Genomic DNA, 22519 nt, shown 5'->3' on the forward strand with positions numbered 1-22519 from the left:
TCTGGGTGTGGCAGTTACTCTAGGGGAGTTGGGAGTTACTCTCTGGGAGGTAGTGAGGATTATTTTCTCTCTCTCTCTCTCTCTCTCTCTCTCTCTCTCTCTCTCTCTCTCTCTCTCTCTCTCTCTCTCTCTCTCTCTCTTTTTCTCAGAGTCCAAACTTGGTTCTTGCTGAGACTCAACCAGCTAGCCTTTGCTATTTTTATAACTTGGAGAAGATAAGAATTATAAGGATAATAGTGTCAGTTTTAGAATAGTAAAAATTTGGGTTAGTTAGATTAGGAAGGATCATCAGTGTAACCTGTGGACACAGGAGAAGCGGTTCCTTGTGGAACCAGGGAGTTTTATTTGGGTGGAGTTTGTAACCATGAAAATATGGGTTTCAAGACTGTGAATTGCCAAAACTGTAAAGATAATTTTTAGTGTCTTGATTTAAATCAAAAATAAGGTCACCATGAGAAAATTCCCAAATATGAAAATTCCCAAGTCAGCTGTGTTTTATGGAGATTTTAATTAACACAAATAAAGGAATTAAGGGAAGAGAGAGAGAAGAGAGAAAATAGTAGGAAGGGCCAAGACCATGAGCCTTAAGAGAGACTAGTCAGTCTTTTATCACTCACCACAGGATTGTCCCAAGCAAAACTCCAGTCCTTCACTGAAATCCTCAACTCCTGAACTGAATTCAGAGAGCCAGCTCCTCCAAACTAACTCCAAACTCCAACTAAGTTCAGAGAGCCAGCTCCTCCAAACTAACTCCAAATTCCCAACTAAGTTTAGATAGCCAGCTCCTTTTAAAGGGAAATTTCTCTTATGTCACCTCCCCTAAATTTTTACATCTACCAATCACAGTAGACATTTTCCCCAGGACTGTCCATTCTTAGTTCACATCTTCTTTTGTTATCACCTTCTCTGATTAGATTATATCTTCTGAGTATTCCACATCTCTTTGCTAAGCTTGCCCTTTGTAAGTTGCTTGACCTTTTAGTGATTAATTTAACCTTTGTTAAATTAAATACCTATGTACTTAGTATTTGTATTAGATCTAAAAATAGACCTTGCTTAAGGCTTTTGCTTCACTATAAGTATGAGTTGGGGACTTTACATTGTTCAGTAAGCAGTTTACAACTTTATCTTCCCCTAAAGCACTGTCTGAGCAGGGTGGAGTAATTTTAAAGTTCTCAATACATTCCTGACCAAGTACCTATATTGTTACAATAGGGGAATAGCTTAACCAAATCTTCTAAGATATAGTCTGAGCAATTTTAAGATTCATAGTTAGAATCCCTTAGAGTTAGAAATTCTTTTAATTCTTATATTTTCAATAAATATTTTAATTTTTTTATGAGAAGAGTCTCCTTAGCATTCTTGTGGCTGGCCCTGAAGAGAAGTTCACTTATGAGCTTCGCTTCACTGATGTAAACTGAAGATACTTTGTAAGCCCAGCAAGCAGAGTATCATAATCAGTTTATAAAACCAATAATCTATCCATTGCCTATTAGTTTTACAATTTATGTTTTATTTTAAACCTCTCCCCTCCCAAAGCCAACAACCAATTCCACTGGGTTATATATGTATTATCTATCACTCAATACCTATTTTCATGTTATTCATTTTTATAATAATCTTTTAAAACCAAAACCTCAAATCATATACCCATATAAACAAGTGATAATGTTTTTCTTCTGTGTTTCAACTCCCACAGTTCTTTCTCTTGATGTAGATAGCATTCTTTCTCATAAGTCCCCCTGAATTATCCAGGATCATTGCACTGCTACTAGTATCAAAGTCTATTATACTTGATTGTCCCACAATGTTTCATTTACTGTGTACAAAGTTCGGATTCTACTCATTTCACCTTGCATCAGGCCACAGAAGTCTTGCCAGTTCTTATAGAAATCAAGCAGTTCATCATTCCTTATACCACAATAGCATTTCATCACATCAGATATCACAATTTGTTCAGCCATTCCCCAATCAAGGGACAATCCCTCATTTTCCAATTTTCCAACCACAATGAATGCGGCTACAAATATTTTTGCACAACCCTTTTTATTATCTCTTTGGGCTACAAACCTAGTAGTTGTATTGCTGGATCAAAGGTCAGGTGTTCTTTTAAAATCCTTTGGGTATAATTCCAAATTGCCTTCCAGAATGGTTGGATCAATTCACAACTCCATCAGCAATGCATTAGTGTCCCAGTTTTGTCATGTCCCCTTCTAACATTTATCATTCTCCTTTACTGTCATATTGACCAATCTCCTAAGTTGTCAGGTGGTACCTCTGAGTTGTTTTGATTTGTATTTCTTTAATCAGGAGGGATTTAGAAAACTTTTTCATGGGATCATTGATAGTTTTGATTTCTTCTTCTGAAAGCTACCTATTCATATCTCAGGGAAAGCTTTATGAAGGAAGTAGCATTTGAGTTAGATAGAAGAGGTAGAGATGGGGGAGAAAGTATTTTTTCAGGGGAAGGGAATGAATAGCCTGAGGAAAAACAGAGAGGCGGAAATACAGGTTTTTGTGAATATTAAGAACTTCAGTTTGGTTGGAACATGGAGTAATGAAAGGCAGATATAAATGGAGGAGGGATTAGTCTCATTCAGCTTGTTTTTAGAAGGCAGAACTGGGGCTATAAGGCAGAGTTTTTAAAAGGATAGATTTTTGTCTGCATACAAGAAAAACTTTTTTAAGTATTACAGATATTAAAAAATGTAATGAGTTGCCTCTGGAGTTTATAGATTTACCTCATTGAGGATCTCTTAAGAAAAGCCAATTAACTGGCTAAATATTTGTACTATTTAGGAAAAGATCAAACTACATGGCCTCTGAGAATTCTTTCTAAGACTTAGATTCTGAAAATATATATGTGAGTATTAGAAGATAATACCGGAAAAGTACATTATAGTCAAAAGTTTATTTGGTAAACAGTAGAGAGCAATTAACGATCTGAAGGTGGGAGATAATATGATTGGAGCAATGAAGCTATAAAATAAAAATAGGCTGGCACTCTAAATTACTGATTACTAGAGAAATGAAAATTAGTACAACTCTGACACTGCACTTCACACATTAGCTGAAAAAGCTAACAAAGGGGGAAAATGACAAATATTGGAAGGGTACAGTACAATACATTTATGTGTTGTTGGGGGAGCTCTGACTTCTGGAAAGCAGTTTGGAACGATGTCCTAACTTGTTTATAATCTTTGACCTTGAAAAGAAATCAAAGAAAGGGGAAATGAATACATAGATATAAATATATTTATGGCACATCTTTTAGTGGTAACAAATCAGAATTTATCATTTAGGTAATGGCCCAAGAAATTATATTACATGAATGCAACAGATTACTATGCTCTAATTCACTTTTTACTTCTCCTTAGGTGGCACTCCAGACCTTGACTATCCTCTAGAAACTTCTTCCTTCTTGACAATCCTAGGACTCTAAACCTAGAATTCACACCTCATACCTCCCCTTCATGCACACCCTCTACCTAATCTTAACATATATTTTCTCAGCCTTTCCTTTTTTTCTGAATATATGCTGCTAGAATCTCCATTTAAGGCTGGAGAAGGAAATGGCAAACTACTCTAGTATCTTCTTTTAAAATAATATTTAATTTTCCCTCAATTACATGCAATTTTTTAAACATTTAAAAAAATTTGATTTCCAAATTCTTTCCCTTTCTCCCAACCTCCCTCCCCTAGTCCCCTTCCCTGAGATGATAAATTGATAAACAATATAGATTTATATAGATTTTACATGTGCAAGCATGTAATACATCCATTCCAGTATCTTTGCTAAGAAAACTGAAAATGGAGTCATGAAGTCAGACCCAAATGAACAACAAAAAATAAAATTTCTAAATACTGCAAGAGAACCAAAATTGAAAATTTACTTCATGGGGGGATATTTTTATCATTTGTAAAATAATAATAGCTAGAATTTATATAGCATTTCAATATCTGCAAAGGTCTTTACAAATATTATTTCATTTAATCTTTACAATTCTGTGATGTACATGCTATTATCTCCATTTTACAGATGAAGAAACTGAGGCAAAAAGAGGTTAAGTGACTTGGCCAGGATCACAGAGCTAATAAGTTTCTGAGGCAGGATTCAAACTTAATACTTCCTGATTCCATGTCTAACACTCAATCTACTGTGCTACCTAACTTGAGAAGATATCTAAAGTCTCTTCCAATTTTAAATCTAACATCCTAAATCCATGTATCATAAAGTATAGTTAGATAACACTATAACCTCTGTGCTAAACTTTAAGTTAGTAAAGCACGTCATTGATGGCAATTTATTACATGAAAATACTAAAAGACAAGTTTATAATGCATCATTTTCTACTAAAGTTATATACCACTTAAGTTTTTATTTTAAAAAATGGAGGATAGCCTAGTGGAAGAAAATATTGGGATGTAATAAAATTAAATAACTGGGATTTTCTGTTCCAAATAAATACATAGTATCAACTGAAAGTCTGAGAAAAACTAATGACAACCAAGATCTGAATCAATGTAGTTTAAGAAGTTCACCTGGATCTATCTTATTTATTTTAAAAGCAACAAAAGACTCACAAAACAAAAATAACAGTTCCACAGACCCAGAGAACAATGTTACAAGTGTCTTTCTATGGGGACGTCCAGAAAAGTCCCAAGAAAAATGAGATACAGTGCTTACTTAATTTTGAAAACAATTAAAATACATAAATGTGATTTTACCAGACCTGAACATTGACAGGATATAATTATTTCTGTATATTCACATCATACAGCTGTGTTAGAGATTAATGTTATGAACTAAACATAAAGAAGGAAGCTAATTTTGGGATTTTTAACTTATTCATTTTCAGCCAAACATCCAGATTCATTTAAATTCATATGAGAACTGCAACAGTTTCACCTAAATCAAATTTTCTACAAGTTAAACATCCTTCCTATACTTAGATATGATTGTGAAAATACTTTGATCTCTATTCCCAAATTTATTCCTCTGTGTAATCCATGACAAAATATAATGTGATTTACTGTATCTCTATATGACAGCCAGGCAGCTGACAGAACTTAATAATTTCCATAAGAAAAAAAAGCTTCTGGCCTAAAAATATATAAATTGTAATTGAAGCACTTTAATATCATATTACAGTTAAAAACATATAGCATTATCATAAGATCTTCAAAACAATTCAGATTTTTCCTGACATCTTAAAAAAAAGGACACTTTAAAAATTTATATATCCTAATATTACAAGGAAGTGATTTTTAAAATTTATTCATTCACTTATTTATATATATATGTTTAAAGTTTAGATGTTCCTATCTCACCCAGGGTGGAAATGAAAGGGTCACTCTCAGGTCTGAAGACACCATGATCGATAGAGGAGTTTTGCCATGCTTAGTTTTTGCTGTCACTTGGTTTGTCTCTCCTTAAGTAACCTGATAAGCACCCAATCTTGGGGTCTCACTATATTAGTACTAAACTTTAGTGTAGACATCCAAATATGCTTAGCCCACTGTTGCTCAGAACTCCCAAGCTCATAAGATCTGCCTTAGCCTTAGTCTCCAGAGGAGCAGGAATTATAGCAGTGTGTACCAGCACATCCAATAAGGAAGTAATTTTAGAACAACTGATCCACAGTAATCATAATGCTGGATTAGTCATACATTCAAGAACCATTCACTTTTTTTTTAAGTACCTTTAATGGGGGCAGCTGGGTGGTTCAGTGGATTGAGAGTCAGGCCTAGAGACGAGAGGTCCTAGGTTCAAATCTGGCCTCAGACACTTCCGAGCTGTGTGACCCTGGGCAAGTCACTTAACCCCCACTGCCTAACCCTTGGAGCCCTGGAGCCTTGGAGTCAATACACAGTGTTGACTCCAAGAAGGAAGGTAAGGGTTTAAAAAAATGTACCTTTAAATTTTTTTCTGAGACTAACATACAAGTGAGAGACATAAAATACAGAGAAAGCTGCCTAAATTGATGCACTGGACATCCTTAAAAGAAAAACTATAAATCTGCATTCACTCTCAATGAATAAAAAGTACTGATTAGTAAACTAGACATTAATTTAAAGTTAAAAATTATGGGGTATTCAGTTTTTTTCTGAAATGGTTAAAAATAAAATCTCTATGAAATGTTCTGTCACTAAACATTGATCTAACTCCACATTTATGTTGGTAGGAAGACTGAATAAAGAGAGCCAATTTAAGGTCTTCTAACTCCTTGTTCAATGCTGCTATCACTACATAATGGGGTCTTGCTCTCTTCCCTTCATCTCTACCTCCAGTCTGAAGAAGGAATATAGGTGCTACTATTGTCCTGGCTTCTGTAAAAGATTACTTTCTTCAATTAGTTCATGTGGCATCAAATACTTATCAACCTACCCTTTTAAAGAATATATTTTTAAAGGGAAAGTTTTCCCTCTGAATAATTGATGCTAAGTTAAATCTAGCTACAGAACAGTGATGAAAAGGGTTTTCATTTACTACAAAGTATTTCAAATCTGTTTCTTCCTTTTGAAATGACTTGGGAGTTTTCTAGTAATCTCTACTACTGGATCATTGAAATCATTGAACAAAATACTTTGCTCTATAGATTGACTATATAAAACAACATTTTTCAGGGGGTAAAAAATCGAATACATGAAAACAAGCATCTCCAGATCAGGGATGGTATCATTTTTATCCATTAAAATGTAACCTCTTTGAGGCAGAGGCTCTCTCTTTTTGCTTGGGTTTGAATCTTTAGTACTTAGAACAGTGCCTGGAATGTAGCACATATTTAATAATCACTCAATCAATTAAAGAAATTTTTTTTTTGTTAAACACTACTTGTATGTAAGAAATTATGTTAAACCTAGGATTATAAAAAAGAGATAAAAGACAATCCAGGCTTCTCAAGGAGCTCACAATCCAGTGGGGGAGATAACAAATAAATAAATGCAAACATGCCATATGTAAGATAAATAGGTAATAATTAACAAAGAATGAAAAGCAGTTGGGAAAGGCCTCCTGAGAAAACTGAGTTTTATTTTGCATTAAGGAAAGTCTTAGAAGCCAGTAGGGGGACAGGAATAGGAATAGCATTATGGGCATGGGGGAGAAGAGGAGCCAGAGAAAATGTCTTGAGAATACAGAGAATCTTCTTCTTGTAGAATGGATAAGAGGCTGATGTCACTGGATTGAAAATAAATCCTGAGAAGTAAGGTATAAGAAGGCAAAAAGGCTGGAAAAGTAGGATGGCAGGAGTTTATGAGGGCCTTTGAACATTATGTAGAGTGGTGATGGTGAACCTTTTAGAGACCGAGTGCCCAAATTGCAACCCTCCTGCTGCATGTGAGACGCCCCCTTACCCCAGACAGGGGAGGGAGGAATTGCTCCCATTGTGCAGCTAGGCAGAGGGGCAGTGAAGGGATTAAAGTCTTCAGATAGGTGGAGGGGAGGAAGCAGGCTCCTCTAGCATGCAGGCAATAGGTTCGCCAACATGGACATAGAGCATTCTGAGTTTATTTTTGGAGACAACAGGAAGCCACAGGAGTTTACAGAGCAGAGGTGAGGAGTGACATGTTAGACATATGCTTTAGGAAAGTCACTGTAGAGGCTGAATGGAGGTTGGAGTGGGAGAGTCTTGAGGCAGGTGGACCACCAACATGCTACTACAGTAATCAGGCCTGGGGGGTCATGGCAGTGGCAGAGATGGGAAGAAGGCACATTAGCGTGAGGTTATAAAGGTGGTACTGATAGGCTTTGGCAATAGCTTGAATATGGTGGCTGGGGGCAAAGAGAGGATGGAGGGATAGGAAAGAGTTGGGAGCTGGTTCTCTACTATTGGAGTCTTTGAAAATCCTAGTTATCTCTGTGCCTGAAGAAGGCATTGTTCTAGACTCTGTCTCACTGCTATAACAGGATTTGAAACCAGGATCAGCCCTTCAAACATACACTGGAGTCTCATTGTAGCATTATTCTCATTTTCTTATTATGGAATAGCCTTATAACAGAGTTTTTTGTTTCTTTAGCTCGATTTTCTGATGATCTAAAGTTAATCATCTTGATTTTGACTCCTAGTCTTTGGAGAACAAAATCATACTTTTTCCACAGTCTAACAAGGTAAAGCTCAATGTATATTTGTGGACTATGGATATTTTCTTCTAATTACTTTTTGCTTTTTCTTCAATAATTTCACATATTTAACATATCAGTTCCTGGTTCTAGAGACTTTGGAAAATTTTGGGTAGTATTTAAAAACTAGTGGAGAGTTCAGATTGAATTACAGAGCAAAATACATACATTTCTAGTAGAAAATAGATTTTGATAAATGTAGTTTATTCTTTCTCATAACTAATCTATTCTCTATATTGTACTATATATCATATTATTCTCTAATCAATATAATTCATGTTTGTCTTACCTCCCAAATTTAATTGTAAATCTCCTGACATATCTCCTTATAGTAGCGATTGTTATATTGCTATATATACTGTATGTGCTTTGTAAATACTCAATGACAAATTCATCTACAGATTGCTAAGAAAAAGTAGTAGTACTTGAGGGCATAACTATAAAATTCTGGAAAATAGGACATGACCAAAAATACACTGGCCTCTAGTTCAATGTCAGTGAACAAATATCAGTGTAGAAAGACCCTAGGTTTGACTCTTTATCTAATCTTATATTTTAAAATTCATAAGAAGAATATAAGATGGAAATCCTTCCATATAATCTAACCAAGTTTCCTTAGAATTGAAAATGCAACCATGAGCTGAGTAAATACAGTAATATTAACTGAAAAAGGAACTACAGTACTCAGTAAAATAATTCTAGCCTGGATATTAAAGATTATAGCTTTAAAAAATTAAAAGAGAAGCAGTTAAAAAACCTTTCATAGCTATGAGTAGTGAATGCATCCTTAAACACACGAGGGATATGAAGGCAATTACAAAGGATGAGTCAGGTACATAAAACTGAAAAACTCTTACACAAACAAAATTAAATGCATCTTGTATAAGAAAGGGAAGCAGTAAGTTGGGGAGAAATTTTTGTATCAAATATCTTTGATAAGGACTTGGTATCAGATGTGAAGACAACTAAAACAAATTGCAGGTCAAGTCAAAAAACATTTTTTAAACACATAGTAGCATGTGCCAGGTATTGTACTAAGACTAGGGATACAAAGAAAGGCAAAAAACATTCTCCATCCTCGTGGAGTTTATAGTTGAATGAGAGGAACAATATGCAAACGACTTTGTGTACAAATACCTCTCTGTGTCTGTTTGTATATGTACACACACGTACATGGATGTGTATATATACATACTTGTGTGTGCATACATATGTGTGTATATACACAATATATATGAATATACATCTATCTACTTAAGATAAACAATGGAGGTGGGAAGAAAGTAGAAGACTAGAAAGGTAGAAAGGGGCTCGATTATGGAGGAGGACTTAAAAAGTCAGATGATGTATTTGATTCTAAGATGCTATAATTTGTCATCTACTGAATGTTCAGATTTGACCTTTGGGAAGTTTGGTTTGATACATGAAGATGGACTGTAGTAGGGAAAAACTCAATGCAGGATACCAATCCGAAGACTATCATAAATAGTCCAGATGTGACATGATGAAGTCCTGCACTAGGGTAGCAAATATCAAGGAAGTGAAGATATATGAAAGATGCTATTAAGGCATAATCTATAGGACTCGTCAAATGATTGAACATAATGGGGGTGGTGGCCTGGATGTGTGTATGGGGAAATAGACTGAGGGGTCTAGGAAGACATCTATATTGTGAGCACTGGTGACTGGGGGGATGAAGGAGCCTTTAACTGTAAAAGAGATGTCAGGAAGAGGGAAAGGTTTGAGTGAGAAAGAAAATGAATATCATTTTTGAAATGCTGAGTTAAAAATGTCTATAGGACATCTAGTTTAAGATATCCAATAGGCAGTTGGAGATAAAAGCCTTCATGAAGGTCAAGAGAGATATTAGTGTTAGATAAATGCATCTGAGAATAATTTGCATAAGAAGATACTTAGATACATGAGAGGTAACAAGATCAAACAAAATAGTATAAAAAGAGAAAACAAAAGACTCAGAATAGAAATGTGAGGGACACGTATGGTTATCAGGGACAATCTGGATGATGATCTAGCAAAGGAGACTAAAAGGAACAGTTAGACAAACAGGAAGAGAATCAAAATAGGGCAGATCCCTGAAAATATGGAGAAAAAGAATATTAAGAAGAAGATAACTCACATTACCAAAGGCTTATGAAAGGTGAAGAAGGATAAGGGTTGAGAAAAGGCAATGAAGAGATCTGTAATGTTAGAAAGAGCAGTTTCAATTGAATAATGGGACTGAAATCCAGATAATAGAGGAATTAAGAAGGGAGAGAGAAAAGGAAGTGGAAGTATGGATTCTAATAAGAAATAAGTCAACAATTGTGAAACACTGTAAATAACACCAGATTATTTTTAATGTATTAATCATTTTTACATAATCATTTTACCCCCTCTTCTTTCTCTTTTTCCCCTACTCCCTTAAAGAAAAGTCTTTGATATAGGGGATAACTAACTCTCTGAGAGTGGTAGGAAGGATATTTAAAAATAAATAAAAAAAAGACATAGATAAAAATTGAATAAAAAGAAATGTATTGGAGAACATAAAATTCTTAAACAGATCAATAGAAATTCAGTATAAAGGAATCTCCATTTAATAACAGCATATGCCATTTGGTGTATATTTCTACATTTATAGAAAAAAGATAATGTTGTTTTAGAAAGTATTTTCAGTTTTCTAAGATTGCTCCCTGCAAACAGTTAAATTAGCTAAAATTCATATTGGCACACATTTAGAAATGACTTTTCTTTTTAGTAATATGTGGTAAAATCTGTAATATTCATAATATTCATAAGGGTTTTTATCATAAATATGGCCAGACATTCTGCATAAAAAGTTATGCTATTGTTAAATTAAACATGATTCAATGGCACATGTAAAACCCAGTGGCCAGCTATGGGAGGGTTTTTTTGGGGGGGAAAAGCATGAATCTTGTAACCATGTAAAAACATTCTAATTAATTAATTAATTAATTAAAAATTTCCAAATAAAAAATACAAAAAATAAAATTAATCAAGTGGTTTTTAACTTCCTCAGAGAAGTGCCTAAATGGTGCTGTATACCCCATGGAATCTAAATAATTATAATAGTTTCTAACTGGGATGATGAAGCTAAATGAATTCATTCTTTTTGTGGCCTCTTTTGTCATTTGTACTGATACTTGTGCTCTGGTCTCTTGATAATGGGCATTTGCAATTAGAAGCATCTAGTTGGTACTTTGGTCTCTGTTTTAGAGAAGAGGAAGTGCTCAACAGGATTTGTGATTGAGATAGGAGCGGGAGCAGATTTAAAAAGAGAAACAACTTCTGCTTTCTCTCAATTTCAAAATTAAAATGTGTCAGACCCTTCTAGCTCTTTCTTAAACTTCCAAGCAAACTGAGGTTACCTTCTTTTCTGACCCTTCCCCAGAAACAAATTATTATAGCAGCACAGATCTTGTAAGAAAAATGTGTGTGTGTGTGTGTGTGTGTGTGTGTGTGTTATTTAGTAAGTCTGAGATTGGATCTTAAGCCATTAGCTGCTGCTTCTGCTTTGTATTTATTTCTCTGAATAATGGCGACTGAATAGTGTTTCTGAGATGAATGTTTCAAAATTTAGTGGCTACTTTGTAAGCTCAAAAGGTGCAGAGCCATTGGGCAGAGTCTGAGTGTTGGCAGCAAGAAATACTTCTGTAGAGGGTAGAGTCAAGATGGCGGCATAGAAGGAACTGAAGTTCAGACCTCTGAATACCGTTCCTTACCTATCACAAACTGATTGCTCCTTGGGAGCTGAAAATCAAACCTAACAACAAAACAGAGCCAAGGAACCCTCCTGATGGACTCAACTCAAAAGGTACACCTCCCAAAAAGTTGGAATCCGAGAACACTTGGGTTTAAGGGGAAGGAAGACAGAAGATCCCAGGACCCATGCCCCTGTCCCCACGCAGAGTGCTAAGCCTCTAGTGGCAGCGTGAACCTCTGTGTGGGCAAAGGTGCTGGTCTGGAGGGTGTACATTGCGGGCAGGGAGCTGTCAAGCTCAGAGTGTTGAACACAGATGGCAGGGAAGGAGCTAGAGAGGGAGCTGGCAGCCTAGTCAGAGCCCTGGAGATCTTCCATATTGCTCCAGCCTTCCAGGAGGTTTTTGGCCTCAGAGCACACCTAGCCCAACACAGCTGAACTTAATCCCATCAAAAGTCTTTAGAACTCAGGGAAGCCTAGGCTGAAACACCAATCTCTTACTGACTGCTGAACTTTAATCCAATCAAAAGCCTCCAGAGGACAGGGAAGGGCAAACTCCAACACCCTTCCCCCAGAGACTGCACTGAGAGATCTGACAAAGCTCCAAGAGGGGAGAATGACAGAAAGCCCCCAAATCAAGAAAATGAGAGGAGCAAGAGCACAGACAAATACGGGGAGTAAAGAGGGGGTAAATACGAGCAAACAACAGAAAAAGAAGAAATTACAATTGACAGGTTCTGCACAGGCAAAGAACCAAGAACAAACACCACACAGGAGGAGACAAGTGATAAAACAGAAATCCCAGTGAATTGGACACAGGCTTTGGAAGAACTCAAAATGCAATTCAAAACACAATTAAGAGAAGCTGAAGACAATTGGGACAAGAATTTAAAAACTAAGATAAGTCATCTGGAAAGAGAAAATAGTGTCTTGAAAGCCAAAATCAACCAGAAATTGAAGAAGCCATAAAAGAACTCCCTAAGAAAAATTCCCCTGGTCCAGATAGATTCACAAATGAATTCTATCAAACATTCAAAGAACAACGAATCCCAATATTATAGAAACTATTTGACAGAATAAGCAAAGAAGGAGTTCTACCAAATTCATTTTACTACATAAACATGGTATTGATCCCAATGCCAGGCAGGTCAAAAACAGAGAAAGAAAACTATAGACCAATCTCCTTAATGAATATAGATGCAAAAATCTTAAATAGGATACTAGCAAAAAGACTCCAGCAGGTAATCACGAGGGTTATCCCCTATGTCCAGGGAAGATTCATTCATACCAGGAATGCAAGGATGGTTCAATATTAGGAAAACTATCCGCATAATTGACCATATTAACAAGCAAACTGACAAAAATCACATGATTATCTCAATAGATGCAGAAAAAACCTTTGATAAAATACAACACCCATTCCTATTGAAAACACTATAAAGTATAGGAATAGAAGGGCCTTTCCTAAAAATAATAAACAGTATATATCTAAAACCATCAGCAAACATCATCTGCAATGGGGATAAACTAGAAGCCTTTCCAATAAGATCAGGAGTGAAATAAGGATGCCCATTATCACCTTTATTATTTAACATTTCATTAGAAACACTAGCAGTAGCAATTAGAAAAGAAAAAGAAATTGAAGGTTTTAAAATAGGAAATGAGGAGACCAAGCTATCACTCTTTGCAGATGATATGATGGTCTACTTAAAGAATCTTAGAGAATCAACCAAAAAGTTAGTTGAAATAATCAACAATTTTAGCAAAGTTGCAGGATACAAAATAAACCCGCATAAGTCATCAGTATTTCTATATATCTCCAACCCATTTCAGCAGCAAGAATTAGAAAAGAAATTCCATTTAAAATCACCCTAGACAATATGAAATACTTAGGATTCTATCTGCTGAGACAAACACAGGAACTATATGAACACAATTACAAAACACTCTCCAAACAATTAAATCTAGATCTAAATAATTGGAAAAACATTCATTGCTCATGGGTGGGATGAGCTAACATAATAAAAATGATAATCCTACCCACATTCATTTACTTATTTAGTGCCATACCCATTGAACTTCCAAAAAACTTTTTTACTTAATTAGAAAAAACCATAACAAAGTTCATTTGGAAGAACAAAAGATCAAGGATATCCAGGGAAATCATGAAAAAAAAATGCAAAGGAAGGAGGACTTGCAGTCCCAGATCTCAAACTATACTATAAAGCAGTGGTTATCAAAACAATTTGGTACTGGCTAAGAGACAGGAGCATCAGTAGATAGACTTGGGTTAAATGACCTCAGCAAGACAGTCTATGATAAGCCCAAAGATCCCAGTTTTGGGGACCAAAAACCCACTATTTGATAAAAACTTCTGGGAAAATTGGAAGACAGTATGGGAGAGATTAGGTTTGGACCAATATTTCACACCATACACCAAGATAAACTCAGAATGGGTGAATGACCTGAATATAAAGAAGGAAAATATAAGTACATTAGGCGAATATAGAATAGTATACTTGTCAGATCTTTGGGAAAGGAAAGACTTTAAAACCATGCAAGAGCTAGAAAAAAATCACAAAATGTAAAATCAATAATTTTGATTACATCAAATTAAAAAGGTTTTGTACAAACAAAACTATTGCATCTAAAATTAGATGGGAAGCAACAATCTGGGAAACAATCTTCATTATAAAAACCTCTGACAAAGGTCTAATTACTCAAATTTATAAAGAATTAAACCAATTGTACAAAAAAATCAAGCCATTCTCCAATTGATAAATGGGCAAGAGACATGAATAGGTAATTTTCAATTAAAGAAATCAAAACTAATAATAAGCACATGAAAAAGAGTTCTAAATCTCTTATAATCAGAGAGATGCAAATCAAAACAACACTGAGGTATCAAGTCACACCTAGCAGATTGGCTAACATGACACCAAAGTAAAGTAATAAATGCTGGAGGGGATGTGGCAAAGTTGGGACATTAATGCATTGCTATTGGAGTTATTAATTGATCCAACCCTTCTGGAGGGCAATTTGGAACTATGCCCAAAGGGCGATAAAAGATGGTCTGCCCTTTGATCCAGCCATAGCACTGCTGGGTTTGTACCCCAAAGAGATAATTAGGAAAAAGACATGTACAAAAATATTCATAGCTGTGCTCTTAGTGGTGGCCAAAAATTGGAAAATGAGGGGATGAACTTTAATTGAGGAATGGCTGAACAAATTGTGGTATATGTTGGTGATGAAATACTATTGTGCTCAAAAGAATAATAAAGTGGAGGAATTCCATGGGGCCTGGAACAATCTCCAGGAAGTGATACAGAGTGAGAGGAGCAGAACCAGGAGAACATTGTACACAGAGACTGATACACTTTGGTACATTCAAATGTAATGGACTTCTCCGTTAATGGCAATGTAATGACCCTGAACAATTTGGTGGAATCTATGAGAAAAACCACTATCCACATTCAGAGGAAAAACTGTGGGAGTAAAAACATCGAAGAAAAACAACTGCTTGAATACATGGGTTGAAGGGATATGGTTGGGGATGTAGACTCTAAATGAACATCCTAGTGCAAACATCAACAACATGGAAATAGGTTCTGATCAAGGACACAAGTAATACCCAATGAAATTGTGCATTGGCTGTGGGAAGAGTGGGTAATGGGGAGGGAGGGAAATAATGTGATTATTGTAACCAAGGAATAATGTTCTAAATTGACTAAATAAACTAATTCAAATGGGGGGAAAAAAAGAAATCCTTCTGTAGCTGTATTCCTCTTAAAAGAGAAGATGTTCACAGAAATGAGTTGTGCAAATTTGCTAGAATATCTGCTCTTTAGTGAGCTGTGTACACATCTAAGTTAAAAGTAAAATAATTGGTGATCCTAAAAAGTGATTCATGTTTTATTTATTAACCCCCTTAGAAGAGTATAAGTAGATTTATGGGTTAATGCTTCATGTTTTAAATACTTTTTAATAAACACTTATGATCAAAATTTTTAGGGGTAGAGAAAATACATAACTATTTCATATCTTTATTTACTAGTTCATACATTAAGTAACTTTTCTAGATGGGAATTTTAATCCCTTCAGGAGAAATCCTAGACATGAACCAAATCCAAATTTTGTTGAATGCTGAATGATCCTGGGCAAGTCATTTAACCTCTGTTTGACTCAGTTTCTTTTCTGTAAAAATAGGGGCAATGATAGCATCTATCTTTAGGGTTATTATAAGGACCAAAGGAGATAATATTCATAAAGTGCTTTGCAAATATTAAAATTCTATAAGAAATGCTAGGTATTATTATTATTACTTTGGCAGGGTTATAAAATATGGAAAATTAATCAAATTTCTCAAGACAAATGTATGTTACAATAAAGAAAAATGTTAATTCTGATTCATAATTACTTCAAAAATTTCAAATTATGAACTTCGTAATGGAGAAAGGGCTAATAATTTATACTACCTGTGACATTTAGAGTTTTGACTTTATTACAAAAGCAATGAATAATGAGTTCACTTGCATAGTTTACCTTTTCCAGTGTTAACTCTGTTTCAGCTGCATATGTCATTTTCATTTCTAACTTCATCTTTTCTGAGTCAGCCTTCAATTTGTTGACAATAGTCTCATGGTCTCTAGCTGTTCGCTGCTTTTCCTCTTCATGAAGAAGTCCAAGCTCTACAAGCTGTTGTTTCCTTTGAGAATTTACTTGAATCAGTTCTTCTCTCAACTTGTGAACTTGGGCCTCCATATCAGAGATAACCTATTTTTTTTTTAAGAGAAGAACTCTTATTAGGAATGGTACTCTTAGAAAAAGTCTTAAGTATTATGAAAATAAATGGAAATGCTATCTCCTCCTTCCTTCTTCCCTCTACTTGCAGCTCTTAAGCATATATTGTAGTCTTAAGGAAACCTTTCAATCATTCATATTATTGCACTAAGAACTTAGATATATTTCTACCATTTTGAGTGGCAATTCTATGCCAAAATTTCCTGAAGGAATTGATAGAATGCTCTTGAAATTAGGCATGAGATACCCTCAACTAATATTGAATTAATTAAATTTTTTCTACATAGGAACCAAGTCAAGAAGGTACCTGGATATAATAAAAAAATTTAAATAAAGATTAGGACTAATTTAGGGGATAGGAATCCTGAATGAAATTATGAAAATACAGTCATTTCATCATTATAGCTATAACAAATAAATTATTTAATTTGACATGAAAAATCCCATATTTTATTATTTTAAAGTATATAATCATTTCCACATAAAATTTCTGAATTATAGACACTTCCACCTGATTAATCCACCAGACTAGAATTGACAAGTACTATAAGGCATTTTTGTCTCAAAAAAACAGAAGAGATATACTGATCTGTTGAACAAGAGAAGTAGAATAATCCATTTCATGCCTACCTCTGCAGATAATGTAGCCTTGCAATTGGCGCTACTGTTGTGTAGGGTTTGAAACTGATGACTGCTTTTCATTTTCTAGTGGAGATGGTCTCACAGATAATGTCTAATATTATTTCTATACATTGGATTTTCTATACCAGACATTTCAGGATGAACACTTCCATAAAAATAAACTGTTAGCAAAGCAGTACCGTTTGCTCCTCTTTTAACATGATGATTTATCTGATTATGAACTCAAATACCAAGTGCATCAAAATACCATGGCAAAGGCTGCTCAATTTCAAGCAAAAAATCTACTACTGTTAAATCAGCATATAATTTTAAAGAGCAGTACAAATGTGATATATTAAAATGATATTGGCTATGGCTAATTAAATTAAGAAGCACATAATTTAGAGGCTCAGATCCTACAATAAAGAAAACATATTGCTTTGTTTTATAAACTATTTCAAAACTAATGTGTTGATTTTTCCAGTATAATTGTTTTTAAAAAGCACAAGCCACAATTCTAGGCCTTCAAAACAAATGCAGTTTCAATGAGAACAAAATTCATTGTTAAGGGTAGTATTTGTATTCTTTTAGTAAAGAATGAATCACCCAAATTAGCCTTTTCAAATAGAAAGTAAAATTTGTTACCCAATGAACTAATTGAAGGGAAAAAACCTTTTAATTTAAAGAGATAAAAACACAAAACTGGTCAGAAAAGATACCAATCTGCATTTATAAGGGGGATTTCCCTTAAAACAAGATTTAGTTACCAATAAAATTGCAGGTTAATTACTCCATCAACCAGTGAATAAAAACTAAATGCCTATTATGTTCTAGGCACTGTGGTAGGTGCTGGTGAAAGAACGGCAAAAGTTAAATCATCTCTGCCCTTAAGAATCTGGGAAACTGTGAGCTTCATAATAATTATTATTACTATACATCAATCTATTGATTCCTACCTAATATTAGTTCAACAGCTTCTATTGCTTGTCATGTCCCTGTGCCAATTAATTATTAGCCATTTAAAAAATATTACCAGCCTTCTCTAATTCTCTTATCCTCATTGACATTGCCTCAAATTCTTGAAGAGGCCAATAAAGACGGTTGTAGTAGTAGTAGGAAGTATCATAGCCCAGTTCTCTTTATAATTCTGACAAAAATCTAGAAAGTGTAAGCACTAGACCAAGATATTATAGGTCTATAAGCACTGTGGATAGTCTAGCCAAGAAGGCACTTTGCAGCACCTTCTAATAGCTAAACTGAACTGGGGCTATGGCTATATGTTAGGGCAAGAAGTGGTCCTGGTTTCAGCAGAGAGGGATTCACACTGTGCAGGAAGGAGCAACAACAGTGAATTGCTTGCTTTGTCACTCATTGGGTCACAGTACTGATGAGCTGGGTCACAGAACCAGTGTGGACTGAGGAGAGACCCAGTATTAGGAAATTGCTAACCTATGACTGCAAAGTGGCAAAGAAAAGCTGATGGCTCAGGTGGTGTACTTGGCAAGGAACAGAAATAAAAACGAACAATTGAGTGGCTCTAACCATGGAGTATGGTCTCAAATTCAGCACCTAGTCTGATGTAGGACCTGCAGCAAAGTAGTCAGGATAGGAAAGACTAAGGAGGAACTTGCACTTCTGTCACTCTGAACCCACAGAATATTTTAGCTAGATGACTAAGGGGCTGGAACCAGGAGCACTAGAACTCTAATCCTGGGCAAGACTGCAGTTGTGTCACCCAAACCTAAACTGGGGTCAGCAGTTAAACTTTGTTCTAAATCTGACCAAGATGGTTGCATTGAAAACTATCAATGTCCTTGGCCTGAAGAACCATTGAGATCCTTGAAGAACAGTAAGCAGCAGCAGGATCTGAAGAAAGTACAAATCAGGACCAAATGAGGCTCAGACATTTCCCTCAAAATACAAAGAGTCTAGGCAAATAAGTTGGGGAGACTGTTTAAATTGTAATCAAATTCTCATTTACCATCTTTTTTGAAAAGAGATGGCAGTAAATAATAGGAGGAAAATGGAAAACATGGATGGAAATATTCAATTAAAAATAATAAACATGAAACAAATGGGATGAACTTACTGATAAAATAGAAAAGGACAGTAGAATGGATTTTAAAATCAAAATATAAATTAAAAAAACATACTTGGACTATAAATATGCATATATAGTTAAAATAAGGGGAAGGATCAAAATCAACTATTTGTTTCTAGGGAACTTTAAAAAGAGTAGTGGCAGTCATGACTTTAGACAATGCCACAGATATTAAAAGAAATGAGTGGATCAAGATCATTTCAGATAATGATCTCAAAGGGACCTTTCAGCTCTGAAACATTCCCTGTAAAATTGTTCAAGAAAAAAAAAGTTAAAAAAATTCAAGACAATGAAGCTTGTTTCTATTTTTCTGCATTTAGCTTTTTGGTCAGATCATTTCAGAAAATTAGTCTCCTATCTGCACTATTCATGTGAAGTTTAAGCTCTTTATTTGAACTTTATTTTTATATATTTTACATAAGATGTACATATTGCTATATTCCTTTTTTCAATATAAGAAGAATGTTAAATATATTTTATGAATGAGGACTCATGGATTTAATTTATTTTACTATTGCAAACTCTTTTTTATAAATCAATGAAAAATCATTAAGTTTGTTGAAATAATTTGAGAAGTAAATATTTTGGTGCATAAATTTTGGATTATTTTTTTAAAAAAAGATTATACCTTGCTTTCCCCCTAATTTTGTGTATTTTCTAAAAATAAAAACATTTCAAATGGTAATGTCTTTTCAAATATACTGCCAGTATAAATAATTTCAGATGATTTTCCTAAATAAACTTTTATATTCTAAAAGATCTGAAACAAAGGCATCTTCCTTCTGTAAATCTCCTTACTTTGAAGACCAGTGTTTATGAAGGCAATAATACTATATGGTTCATAGGAGTAGGCTATAATGGGAGGGATTTCAATGTAGCCATTTTCAGACATAGACTAAACAAACAAAATAAATTTGAAAGAAATTAAGGTCCTGATTAGGCTAAGGAAGCTTTAAGGTCCAGTCTTGGGCACAAGTTCATCATCAAATAAGGAATAATCAGAAAGTGAATGACAGGTGAATATGAGGAAAAAAGACAAAAAAAAATCCAGCTCAAAGCTTACATAAAAAGCCATTCAATCACTGAGAAAAATAATAAAATTACAAGCAAAGCTGAGTAACATGACATGGAAAATGTTGTAATTGTTTCTAAATAAATATTACAAGAGAGGAATTGAATCAACACCTGATGAAATACAAATTCCCAAGAGATCACAGAACTAAAATATGGTGTGTATGTACACACATATATACAATACACATATACAACTTTTTTTTAAAAGATAGGAATGTTGGAGAAGGAATAGTACTTCCATATGTGAAATCATATTTTTTGTTTTGTTTTGTTTTGAGATGGGATACACATACATAAGTAGGTTGTAAGTATAGTGGCCACTAATGGGTCAGATCTCAATACTAATCATCAAAGAAGTTTTATTTAACCTGTCTTTACTTAGTTTGATTTGTATCTCACTAAGCAGATTGGAAGCTCTCTGTTCCTGGTAGCTCATCATACTGGTGCCAGAAAAAGCAGATATCAAACTGACTTCAGTCCTACTATATCTCAGAAAATCCCAGGTTCAATTGATACATTAACCTGAGACTCTGGAATCAGGGACTACAGGTATGTGTCACCATGCCCAAATCCTCAAAACCATATTATAAAACACCAACATTAGAGCAATTATAATTGGTTAAAAGTAGAGAAGTAGATAAATGGAACAGATGATACAATGGAGAATTTTTTAAAAAATGGAATTTAGTAACATAATGACCAATTTTTGTCTTTGTAGCTAGAAACACATGATAATACCTTAAATGTGTAGCACATTTATAAAAAAAAGATTGAATTGCCTAATAATTCTTTTTTTACATAATTGCTTTGTTCATTAAGTAGATATTTAGAGATAAGAAAATCTTACAATTCCAACTACCTTTCAAGCATCTTAAACTGGATGTTCAATAGACATCTTGAACGCAATATCTCCTTTTTGGGTTAGTTCTTTGCAGAGAATTAAATATTGGTTAGAAGTATTTTTAAAATCTAGAGAAATATAACAATCCTCAAATTCAGCTAAATTTACCAAGTGTAGGAGTAGCAGATTATAATCTGGCGAAGAATCCAGCCAAGGAGACAGAGGAAAAATGATCAGATACATAGCAGAGTATGGAGACGGTGGTGTCTCCAAAACTAGAAAGAAAACATTATCAAGGAGGAGAGGGTGATCAACAATGGCAAGAGCTACAGATATTGAGGGGGATAAGGATAGAGAAAAGGTTGCTGGATTTGGCAACTAAGAGAACATTAGTAACTTTAGAGAGAGTGGTTTCACTGTAATGATAAGGTTGGAAGTCAGATTATAAAGGTTTAAGATGAGAGTGAGAAGAGAGAAAGTGAAGGCATTTCATGTAGATAGCCTCTTCAGGGAGTTTTAGCTTCCAAGGATAGAAGAAATATAAAACTTTTGATAGCAGGAGTAGAAAGATTAGGTAAGAGATTTTTTCCAGAACAGCAGATTATATGTTAGAGCAGATGAGATGGAATGAAATGATTGTTTGAACAAGCAAGTAAAGGGCTTAATTTTGGTAAGAAGTAAAGCTACTTTATCATGTGAGCCAAGGGTGAAGGAGAGCAAAACACCTGAGTGATAGGAGGTGAGGAAGCAAAAAGAAGAGGAAGTTCAGAGTGACAAAATGACAAAATTTTTTCTTCTAAAACATGAGGAAAGGTTCTCAACTGAGAGAATGGTGGGGAATGGAAGTGTTGAGGGAAGATGAAAAAAGTTTGGAAGAGCTTTTTTTATGGAAAGTGAGAGAGTGAGTTGATAAGAGGTAAAGTAGGATTGCCTAGCAGCAGTGAGGACATAATTGATGTTATATAACATAAATTTTATAGCAGATTCATTCAGAACAGTTGCAAGAAGCAGAAGGGGACAGTCCAGAGTAAGGGAACTGCAGCTAGTACTATGCAGCCCTCAGAAGGTATTAAGATTGATGAGTTACTTTAAAACCCCAGGAAAATCCTTGTAATTCAATTTCTGATGAAAATTTAATACAAAATATGAGTCATTATTATAACACATTTTCAAGTATAAAAATATACTTATATAATTCAATGCAATTCCATACTCATCAATAGTGTCACATTCATATCTATA

The 22519-nt window shown here is 34.6% G+C and overlaps 1 protein-coding gene across 7 annotated transcripts in view; it reads right to left on the reverse strand.

The window, feature by feature from the left end:
- The window catches only part of CEP112 (centrosomal protein 112), a 595424-nt gene that overhangs the window by 220592 nt on the left and 352313 nt on the right, over positions 1-22519 (reverse strand). For 4 of the 7 annotated variants that reach the window (XM_056817269.1, XM_007482762.3, XM_016430687.2 and 1 more), the window contains exon 21: positions 16383-16613. In XM_056817269.1, the coding sequence (XP_056673247.1) occupies positions 16383-16613 (231 nt within the window). Of the gene's footprint in view, positions 1-3127; positions 3206-16382; positions 16614-22519 lie in introns of all 7 variants that reach the window. The other 3 variants (XM_056817267.1, XM_056817268.1, XM_056817266.1) reach the window with 1 other exon arrangement.

The sequence above is a fragment of the Monodelphis domestica genome, chromosome 2 (genome assembly GCF_027887165.1).
Source record: "Monodelphis domestica isolate mMonDom1 chromosome 2, mMonDom1.pri, whole genome shotgun sequence".
NCBI classification, from domain to species: domain Eukaryota; kingdom Metazoa; phylum Chordata; class Mammalia; order Didelphimorphia; family Didelphidae; genus Monodelphis; species Monodelphis domestica.